Source organism: Nematolebias whitei, chromosome 7, assembly GCF_014905685.2.
Source record: "Nematolebias whitei isolate Nwh7 chromosome 7, NemWhi1, whole genome shotgun sequence".
Taxonomy (NCBI): domain Eukaryota; kingdom Metazoa; phylum Chordata; class Actinopteri; order Cyprinodontiformes; family Rivulidae; genus Nematolebias; species Nematolebias whitei.
The window spans coordinates 47,752,971-47,764,086 of NC_056504.1; the positions used below are offsets into that span (position 1 = coordinate 47,752,971).

Consider the following 11,116-nt stretch of genomic DNA (forward strand, 5'->3'; position numbering starts at 1 on the left):
AACGCGATGTAAAATACTAAAAACAGGAACATGTCTGTGTTGGTTTATGCCATGAATTTGGCAGATGTTTGAAGCCACTTAATCACTTTAATATCCACTTTAAAGCTATGAATTTTGTGTTGAGATGATTTAATTCTAACTTGGCCAACATTAATAAATCAGGCATTAATTAAAAAAAATGCCTCACCTGTCCTTGTATCATGTGTCCACTAAAATGGCAACAGTGTAGAGGGGTTCACTTTCAAATTGACAGCTTGGAGGAGCGTTCTTTTCAATGTTTTGATGCCGCTGTCCATATTGTTGTCCTCTGAGAAGGCGCTTTAAAACGGTGACGGCTGGGATTACATCAGCTGCAGTAGTTAAGTTCGTTGTATTGAAGGTCACAATGGAGCTTCCTCCTCGCGGTACTGCGACTCTGCAGACACTGCACGTTGCTGTCTTGTGGTGCTTCTAGTGTAAAATACTTCCACACGGCGGACATGTTGCGATGAAAAGTTGGTTAGCTGTTAGCCACAGTGCTACTGCACATTGTAGCTGGCTGCAAACTATGAAATGGATTTCCTGAATGTGAGGCGGGTCTTATTACCCTGGATTTCATGAAACACGTCTCCGTTCAGGAAATCTATTCCATAGTTTGAAGCCAACATGCATCATGGATCGGAAATCTCTGCAGGTTGGATTGGAATTTTTTTTTCATTTACCCTTTATTTATCCAGGTAGTCTCATTGAGCCACGAGAACTCATTTTCAAGAGAGACCTGTTTAGGGAGCAGATGGTGGGGGTTAAGGGCCTTGCTCAGGGGACCAGGGTGGGGCGAATGAGAGTGGAGGGAGGTGTGGGTGTTTCACAATTTCCACCCACATTTTGATGTTAACGGTAACGGGAGGTGAACCTGCGACTTTCCGATCACAAGCCCATCTTCTAGCCTCTGCGCCACCACTCCCCCCCACAATCGGAAAATGGATCGGTCACATTGTCACTGATACCCGATCCAGAAGTTTTTTCGATACTGACATTGATATCGGAACGGTGCATCTCTATTAGGCACACCACCTCATTCTTGTCAAACTTTGAACCTGAGCAGTTTGTAAAATGTTAAAGTTATTAAACCATAAAACCTGAAGTAATATGCTTATACTGACACCTTGGGTATGAGCATCTGTTCAGAGAAGGAACTGATTTTTTTTGTTTTGGACCAAGTTGTAGTTTCCCTGAAGTGTTTTCTGTTTTCCACGCCAATAAATGTTCTAATAGTTGGACAAACGCTGTTTTTTTTTTTTTCAGCTTCAAATAATCCTAATAAATGCACATTTTAATATTAACACTTTCATATGCAGGCAGAATGAGACTAATCGTCTAAATAAACTAATTTAACATTTTGAGTGAAAGTGAAATGTAAATGCTGAAGCCTTAAAGATCCAGTAACTCCACTCAAATATACTGCAAGTTCCCTGCCTCCATTACTTTGTAACTTATGAACATATAGTGCAAGGATTTTTTTCACATCCATCCATCCATTATCTTCCACTTCTTCCAGTCAGGTCGTGGGGTCAGCAGATTGAGCAGTGAGAAAATGGAGTGAAATGTGATAAAATTCTGTGTATTATTTGTCCGATATAGTAAAACAATTCAGTATAAATTTGATTAATCAGGTCAGAGGAGAGGGATGCTATTTGAAAAAAACAAACATTTTTAATATTTAAACAAATCATAAAAAGCAAAGCTGTATTAAAATATTTAAAAAGTGGCTCAGTCTTATTGTCAAGGCTAGTGAAACAATGTAGCATTACTTTTTGTTCAGAGGTTCACATGAGGCGAAGGCTGCAAATAGTGTTATTTCTCCATGGTTAATTCCAGAAAGTAAAGTAGACATGAAAATTCTTGAAATGAAAAGAGAATGGAACAAAAATGAAATAGGGGTGAAAACTAGCAAATACATTAGAGAGACATATTTGAATTACCTGGAAATATATACAGATGGCTCAAAAAACACAAAGGGGTGGGTAGGAATAGGGGTTTATATTCCAGAGTTTGAAGTTTGTACATCTAAAAGAATTTCTGATCATCTTTCAGTATTCACAGCAGAAATGGTGGCAGCCATATTTAGTTTACAGTGGACAGAGGAAGTTAGACCGGACAGGGTGGTGATATGTACAGATTCAAAGGCTGTCATAGAAATCATTCAGTCTAAAGGAAACAACAGGAAAGATCTACTGCTAGAAATACAACTTATATTATTCAGGTTACACAGGGGAGGCATGGACGTTCATTTTTGTTGGGTGCCAGCACATGAGGGGGTGGAAGGAAATGAAAGAGCAGATAAATTTGCTAAAAAGGCATTAAAAGGTGAAATAACAGTAAGTATTCCATTAGGGAAAGGAGAGGGTAAATCATTAATTAAAGGAAAATAAATAGAGAAATGGCAGAAAACGTGGAATGAGGACAAGACAGGAAGAAGATTATATATATATTTTTTTTTTCATTTAGCCTTTATTTATCCAGGTTAGTCTCATTGAGCCACGAGAACTCATTTTCAAGAGAGACCTGTTTTAGGGAGCACATGGTGGGGGTTAAGGGCCTTGCTCATGGGCCCAGAGTGGGGCGAATGAGGGTGGGGGCAAGTGTGGGTGTTTCACCTACCCCACCCACAATTTTTTGATGTTGTCGGGGCCGGGGCGTGAACCGGCGATCTTCGGATCACAAGCCCACCTCTCTAGAAGAAGATTATATAAAATTCAAAAAGCAGTTAAGATAAGTAATTATAAAGAAAGAAGTAGAAGAGAAGAGGTGATAATAATGAGAATGAGGGTTGGACATACACTTCTAAATGATACAATGTACATGATGGGGAAAAGGAATAACAGTCGATGTGAGGAATGTGGGAAACAGAAAGTGTGGAACATGTTCTGATGGAGTGCATTAAATATACAGAAGAAAGGGAGAGATTGAAAGAAAAAGTCATAGAGGCAGGGAGAGTGTGGAGTTTAGGAGGAATATTAGGAACAGAAGGGGAGAAGGATAAAATAAGTGATGTTAGAAAAGAGTTGTTTATATATTTACATAACATAAATATTAAAAATAGAATTTAGGGAAAGGAGACCATGAGCTACACACTCTTGCTCAGTAGGTGGCGGTATGCACCTGAACGTTGTTTGCAATCCGCCAATTAAACTAAAAGAAGAGAAGAGGCGAAGGCTGATTGTTTTGTGTCTTTCGTTCGGTAATTTGTTGACGGTCCCTAAGAGAACCGCTGTGTTTTAAAGAGGAGGGAGCGCGCGGAGGAGATCTGACCGTAATCTCGCTGCCAGCAGCGGCTGAAACGGGTGGAAGACACCGCTGAATCCACGGAGCGAATGTGTCCAAGATCCAACCTAGAACTAAGTTCACCGAGGAGTAAAACCGTGGAGACAGCGGGTCCAACAGACTGGAGGAAGCTGTGGAGAAACATCGGGTCTTTTTGAAGGAATAATCTCAGATTACGAAGAGGAGCTGTCGAGTTGGAGAGAAAATGAGTTCAGGTTTGTTTGTTTCATTCAGCATCAGACGATGTTAGCTAGCTGTGGTTTCTAGGTAGTTGATGGATTTAACTTCTTAACTAAATCTGTTGTCTGTTTTTAGCTTAGCATGCTAACAGAAGCTAGCGCTAAGTGGACAAGATCTAGAAACTAAAATATTAGATCAAGAATTGGGAGGCTGTTTTTATTTATCTCTTAATAATTTTCAGTTTGGAGATGTGCTATCCAAACTAATGTCATCAAGGATAAAACAACAGTTTTACACATTTAGCAGAAAATATATTTTAGGCCGTGTCTGAATTCAGGGCCTGTTTGCTTAAAAAAAAAAAAACTTTATTTGTCAATTTACAGTTTACATAACAAGGTTCGCATCAAAAGAGAAGACAAATTGTTATACACGTCAATCAGAATATACAAACACAGGAACAAGAGAGAAACAATTCTAAAGGGGCTTATGGTTCTAACAATACATTCATTGCATATCTCAACAGTTTTTAGTGTATTTTTTTAAACTCAGTCTTCAATTCAATTCAAAAATACTTTATTAATCCCAGAGGGAAATTAACTTAATTCTAAGAATATAATACTTGACCAGTGTAAAAGCTTGGTTTCCTTCCAGAGTATTTTCTTCAATGAATGTGATGATATTTTGCCAGTAATAGTAGAAGATTTATAAGGTAGTCAGAACTGTTTTTATGAATACCTTTTTCAAAAAGGCCCAGCAACACGTTTCCATTGTGAATAAAGTTACATATTTTCTGCCAAAATAAATTGACAAAAGGACAGTACCAAAACTGGCGAACAGTTTCAGGACATCCGTCACAAAAAAACACTTAATGTCAATTTCTTTCTTGAATCTAGTTTTGATATAAGACTTAGCTAGATAGATTTTATAGATAATTTTGTAGGAGATTTCTTAAATCTTGTTTGTAATCAGATATTTGTTCGGAAGAAGCCAGACCCTTTTCCCATGATATCCCCTCAATTCAATTAAAAAATACTTTATTAATCCCAAAGGGAAATCATTTATTGTTGTAACTCGTTATCCTCATTTCATTAAGAGATGTTATAGATGCTGATGGCTGTAGGCAGGAAGGATCTCTTGTAAAGGTCCATCCCACAGTGGATCCTAAGAAACTGGCTGCAGATGCCTTCCGATCCGTCCACCCAGACTCGGCTGGCCTCTCAGTTTCTCTGGGCTGTAGGACCGCCCGAATGCCAGGCAGAACTCCTCCCAGAGCGATGGCCACTCCTCCCAGCAGCCTGCCGAGCTCCTCGTTGCTGCGGACAGCCAGCTGCAGGTGCCGAGTGTCATTCCCCAATCTGTTACGGAACCCGATCTGCAGTGCAGCTCATTTGCGCATGCGCTAAAAGGAATACTTCCGGGTCGCACGGATCGCCTATGCTAGATTAAGGAAAATGTACTAGTATAATTCCATTTATGAATAAAACTGTCTTAATTTACTTCGAAAAGTATGTGTTCTATCTCCGCCGATTTTCATGTTGCTAATTTGCGCCACTTGTATTTCCGTTAAAATCATTGACCTATTTACGTCATAGTTAAAATGATATGCAGCTTCTCCACTGATTGGCGCTGTTTCACCATGGAAGTAATTCATTCTGTATCTTGCAGGGTTTTTCTCATTCAGCCCAGGCTGGTGGTCAGGTTAATGCATTGCATATCATCTTAACCAATGATTTGTAATGGAAATATGAGCGGCGTAAATTAGCTACATCAAGATCGGTGGAGATAGAGCACGTACTTTTCTAGGTAAGTCAAGACAGTTTTTATTCATAAACAACCGCGATCTGTGCGACCCTGAAATACACTATGGATCGTGCTTCCATAACAGATTGGGTAATGACACCGAGGGACGATCCCGTTCTTCCGCTGTCATGAGCCGTGTTTCCTGCTAGTTCCAGGATCTTAGTGGTCAGACACTCGAGCACAGCTGGCAGGTAGATGAGAATGCGTCCACAGAACATCCTTTTCAACTCATTTGAGATTTGGGGCTGTAGTTGAGATATTATTTGAGCTTTTGAGATGTTAATCAGCTGCTGTTGGTTTTAGAAAACTGCCTTGTTGCCATGGTTACGCATCATAATAAATGTCCAAACTAAAAAAAAAATCAGTAAAAATCCTTCCAGCTGCACAGCATCTGATACCAGAGAATATAATCATCCAAAAATGTGATTTACATCCAGCAAAAGAGGAATTAAAGTTTCCAAAAGCAAAATCTCAGAATGAATGTAACAGAGCTGCTCCAACATGCAGCCACCTTGAGTAGCGCTATTCTAGAACCACTGGAACAAACCTGTTCCAATGCGGAACAACAGCTGGCTGTGGTGTGATGTTCTTCTGAAATAGGGCTCGTAGTTTATAACTTACAGGATGACAGGATAAACACATTTTCCGTACAGTTGTACCTGCTGGGGATGGGAGCCTGTATGCTTCAAAGTCTGGATTTGAGGCTCAGTGATGTCATAGCGTCACGACATTCAAAAATCATGGACGAGATGAGCGCCCCGCCATGGCAAGTTATCTAGGGGAAACACTGGAAACATTCATATACATAAAAAGTAAGTTAACACAGATTATTCTTTTAAAGCCAAATATTGTATTTAATTTTTTCTAAAAGTTATAATACAAATCTTCGAATCTGAATCGTTAAAAATAAAAATTAACATTAAAATAATGACCTTAGTTTTGTGATGTCACAGGACTGATTCTCTTTACTGCATCTCTGCTGGTACTGTAGTTAGAAATGGAGCCTTATTTAACTTCAAAGTTAAACAAGCTCAGGAGATAAATATTGTCGTGCTTTCACTTCCTGTGCGGCGATGGAGGTGTGCAGTTACTTGAAGATACACGACAAAAGAAAAGGATCTTGTTCATGAACTTTATTTCCTCCAGTAACTGGTAAGTTACAATGGCAGCTGAGTTTGTTCTGACTCCCAACACTGTGTAGTTTCAGTCTCTAGCTCTGGCACAGACAGCGTTTTGAAATGTCCATGCACTGAGCCTTGGAGTTTGCATGTTCTCTCCGTGCATGCGTGGGTTTCTCCAGGTATTCCGGTTTCCTCCCACAGACCAAAAACATGCATGTTAGGCTGATTGGTAACTCTAAATTGTCCCTAGGTGAGAGAGAGAGTGAATGTTTTTTTGTCTCATTTGTCTCTATGTCCCTGTGATGGTTTGGAGACCCGTCCAGGGTGTACCCCGCCCCTCGCACAGTGATTGCTGGACATGGGTACTGGCAACCCCCGTGACCCAAAATGGAAGAAGCGGGTAAAAGATAATGGCTGGATGGTTTTGGTCTGTGGGAGTATACCGGAGTACCCGGAGAAAACCCACACATGCACAGAGAGAACATGCAAACTCCATCCAGAAAGGCCCCCGGACCAGGATTTGAACTGGGACAAACTGTGCCCTGAAAGGTGGCACCGCTACCAACTGCACCACCGTGTTGCTCAAAAATAAATTAATCGTTAAAATTATAATAAAGATGCACAAATGCTCCTGTGTATCAGCCGTGTAGTTTAAAGTGTGAGAAAAAAGTAGCGGCTTTTACACCGGCAATTACGGTATTTATGATTTACGGACTTTGATAAATAAAGTAATATTTAAAGTTAAGCAAAAATGTTCAAATACCCATATCAGGTGATTGTGTTTAAACGTTTTTGGTATTTTTGATGATAAACAGACAATTGTTTGTCTTTTACTGAATAAAATGTTGTTCCTTTGACTTGCAACAGTTCTGATCCACAGAACATTAATCAACAACACAAGTGATGTACGAGTGATATAAAGTTATAACTGTCCATATTGTCTGTGTTTCAGTGTTTCCTGCGGATGATCAGCAGACTCTGCTGATCAGAGTAGATGCTCCTGAGGAATGGAGACCTGGTGTGAACCAGCAGGACCCAGAACACCTCCACATCAAGGAGGAAAAGGAGGAACTCTGGACCCAACTAGAGGGAGAGCAGCTCAGTGTGAAGGAGGAGACTGATGCCAGCAGGTTTTCATTCACTGCAGTTCATGTGAAGAGTGAGGATGATGAAGAGAAGCCTCTGTTCTTACAGCTTCATCAGCACCAATTGGAGGACAGATATATTATAAACAGGAGCTCAGGTGACCAGATGAAAGTAGAAGCTAATGGAGAGGACTGTGGAGGAGCAGAAACCATCAGGAAGCCAGATCTATATCCTCATGGAGATGCTTCCAGCTCTTCAGAGACTGAAGTCAGTGAGGATGATGAAAAGGACGATGATGGGAACAATCCTGACTCTCAGCTGGAGCACTGGAAGGAGAGCAGGTCTCCTGAGTCAGCTGTAAACTCTGTCAACAAATGTTTCAGCTGCTCTGAGTGTGGTAAACAATTTCTGCACAACCAGTCTCTTCAGAGACACATGGCATGTCATTCAACAGGAAGACGTTCAAGCTGTTTGGGTCATAAGAAAAGTGTAGAGTCACACCAGAAAGTCCAGACAGGACCAAAATCATTTAGTTGTGATGAATGTGGAAAAAGATTTAACAGAAAAGCAAATTTAAAATCACACAAGAGAGTCCACACTGGAGAGAAACCATTTGTCTGTGAGGTTTGTGAAAGAAGATTTAACCATAAAACAAATTTAAACACACACATGAGACTTCACACAGGACAGAGGCTTTTTGTATGTGAGATTTGTGGACAAAGATTTAGTCTTAAACACCATTTAAATGGACACATGAATCTCCATAAAGGACAGAAGCCATTTAAATGTGAGATTTGCGGTCATCGAACTAACCAGAAGCAAAGTTTAAACATACACATCAGGATTCACACAGGATATAAACCATATAAATGTGAGGAGTGTGGACAGAGGTATACCATCAAGAGTAGTTTAAACTCACACATGAGAGTCCACACTGGAGAGAAACCTTATGAATGTCAGAATTGTGGACAGAAATTTAGCCATAAATCAAGTTTAAGCTCACACGTGAGAGTCCACACTGGACAGAAACCATATGAATGTAAAAATTGTGGACAGAAATTTAGCCATAAGTCAAATTTAAACTCGCACATGAGAATCCACACAGTAGCAAAACCATATGAATGTGAGTTTTGTGGACAAAGATTTAGGCAGATGACAGATTTAAACTTTCACATGAGAGTCCATACTAGACCGAAATTACTTAAATGTGAGCTCTGTGGACAAAGGTTCAGCCATGAGATAACTTTAAACTTACACATGACTGTCCACACGGGACAGATACCGTTTGAATTTGAGGATTGTTGACAAAGATTTAGCCATTTAAATATATTTAAATGGACACACAAAAGTCCACAGGAACCAAGTGCTCCTTAGTTCCTCCTCCAGAAGTAAAACTTTTTAAGACTTCAGTCTAAAACTAGAGTTCGCTTTTAAACGCATCAGGAGTCAGGTTACCATAATAAGCTTGTGTTGGATCTGCTTTATTACATTCATACACCGATGGGACACGCATCAGAGGAATTGTGGGGTTCAGTGTCTCACTCAGGAACACCAGCATGTAACCGAACCCCCAGCTCTCCTATTGGAGGACGACTGCTCTAGCCTCTCAGCTACAGCTGCCCTCAGCTGAAGAAGATTATTATTTAATATATGTAAATGTCTAAAAAATAAACTATTTAATATATGTAAATAGTAATTTTTTTAGACATTTATTTTGTACAGTTACAGCTGTTTACTATATGTGCTTGTGTGACAATTGGGACAAAGCATTGAGTCAAATATATTTTTGTCAGCATAATTACAACATGTACTTATATGTAAATAAATTCCATAATTCACGGTTGAAACCTGTGCCTTCATGTTAAAAGTTGTTTTACTCTGCAAAAAGAAGCTGAGAACTTGTTTACTGATATTTTATTAAAAGCTTTGTGTGAACAATGCTATGCTAAAGAGCTCAAACCTCACAGACCATCCGCCATTTTGAGAACCAACGAGAGAAAACCCATGTCACGTCAAGGGGCCTCCCTCCCATTTTTCTTAAAAAGACATGCTGCTCTCTCCCTCACTATCCATCATTCGATTCAAACAGTCTTATATTGCCATCCGGTGGTCGAAAAAAAAGGTACTACACACCAAACAAATTAACAAACATTTCTTCTTAAATTTGACAATAATTACTGATTATTGTCAAATTTCAAAGAATATTATCGTTTATCGCAATATTTTCTGAGACAGTTAATTGCCCAGCAAAATTTGTTATTGTGACAAGCCTAGTTATTGATTAATAACAGCTGTGGGTGTTTTCTGTGTCTACCTGTCAGTACTCTACTATTTAATCTCACTTGAATCTGGACTAAATAAAGTGCTGAAACTGGAAAAACTGGTAGTTTTACATATTTACCCAGGTTTATTAGAGGTATTGGGTATTTTAAAATAGTGTGTAATTTATTATGTTGGCACAGATTTGTTTTGATTTATAAAATTTTTCCTGTTAGCAAATTCATACACAATGGACAAGACAGAAACAAACATAAAAGGTCACGTTTCAGATGATGTATGAGCTAATATGTCATAATACTGATGCAATGTAATGCCACAATCTTAAAATTTTTGGCTTCAATAATTTTAAGTAATGGCAAAACATTGGACTCATTCATTGAGTTTATTTTTATTTTTTTCTGATTACCGGTATTTATGATTTGCGGACTTTGATAAATAAAGTAAAATTTAAAGTTAACCAAAAATGTTAAAATACCTTTATCAGGTGATTGAATTTTAAATGTTTTTGATATTTTTGATGATAAACAGACTGTAGCGACTTTGATCCACAAAATAAACTCGCTGTCGGCTGAGTAGAGTTTGCTCGGTGTAACGCGTCTCCATTGACCCATGCTGAGTCCACCTTGCATTTTGTGTATTTATTAAAGCTAACACAATTATTTTTGTCATCCAGCAAACAACGCCTGTTTTAATTTACATGTTGTTCAGTTTGACAGAAAAAGATAATGATGAACGTTATGGTTCTAAATTGACATTTCTAAAGTGACAGTCAACAGAAAAGTTTGCAAAGAACCCTACTAACCCAGCACCTGGTGCCATTACCCAAACCAACTAATATGTGACCACGCCCCTCATGCAATTTACCTGCAGGTTTGGACAAATCTGAACACCTATGCCACCAAAAGCAACACAACACATAAGTAATTTGATCGTCTCTTACTGAATACAATGTTGTTCCTTTGACTTAGAACAGTTCTGATCCACATTAATCAATAACAAAAGTGATGTATGAATGAATATAAAGTTAAAATTGTCCATATTCTCTGTTTCAGTGTTTCCTGCAGATGTTCAGCAGACTCTTCTGATCAGAGGAGATGCTCCTGAAGAATGGAGGCCTGACGTGGACCAGCAGGACCCAGAGCATCTCCACATAAAGGAGGAAGAGGAGGAACTCTGGACCCAATTGGAGGGAGAGCAGCTCAATGTGAAGGAGGAGACTGATGCCAGCAGGTTTTCATTCATTGCAGTTCATGTGAAGAGTGATGATGATGAAGAGAAGCCTCTGTTCTCACAGCTTCATCAGCACCAAATGGAGGACAGAGATGTTCCAACCAGCAGCTCAGCTG

The 11,116-nt window shown here is 39.3% G+C and overlaps 1 protein-coding gene across 3 annotated transcripts; it reads left to right on the forward strand.

Moving 5' to 3' along the window:
- The first annotated feature begins 3,277 nt into the window (after window positions 1–3,277).
- On the forward strand, window positions 3,278–10,836 carry LOC119412018 (zinc finger protein 239-like). Of its 3 annotated transcripts, XM_037678994.1 has the most exons (4): window positions 3,278–3,518; window positions 7,357–7,785; window positions 7,969–8,114; window positions 8,199–8,806. In XM_037678994.1, exons 1-4 carry the CDS (start codon window positions 3,509–3,511, stop codon window positions 8,793–8,795), a joined length of 1,182 nt encoding a protein of 393 aa, XP_037534922.1. In that variant the 5' UTR covers window positions 3,278–3,508; the 3' UTR covers window positions 8,796–8,806. The 3 variants fall into 3 exon arrangements, 1 of the variants encoding a protein (XP_037534922.1); XR_005186921.1 differs by lacking the exons at window positions 7,357–7,785; window positions 7,969–8,114; window positions 8,199–8,806 and adding an exon at window positions 10,823–10,836; XR_005186922.1 differs by lacking the exons at window positions 7,357–7,785; window positions 7,969–8,114; window positions 8,199–8,806 and adding an exon at window positions 5,149–5,244.
- Window positions 10,837–11,116: the final 280 nt, after the last annotated feature.

What these genes read in the sequence shown, in the direction of transcription:
- LOC119412018 (XM_037678994.1), top strand. An exon ending in GGATGATGAAAAGGACGATG is followed by an intron (nt 7,786 to 7,968) that starts ATGGGAACAATC and finishes GCTGTTTGGGTC; the next exon opens with ATAAGAAAAGTGTAGAGTCA. An exon ending in AGAAACCATTTGTCTGTGAG is followed by an intron (nt 8,115 to 8,198) that starts GTTTGTGAAAGA and finishes TTTGTATGTGAG; the next exon opens with ATTTGTGGACAAAGATTTAG.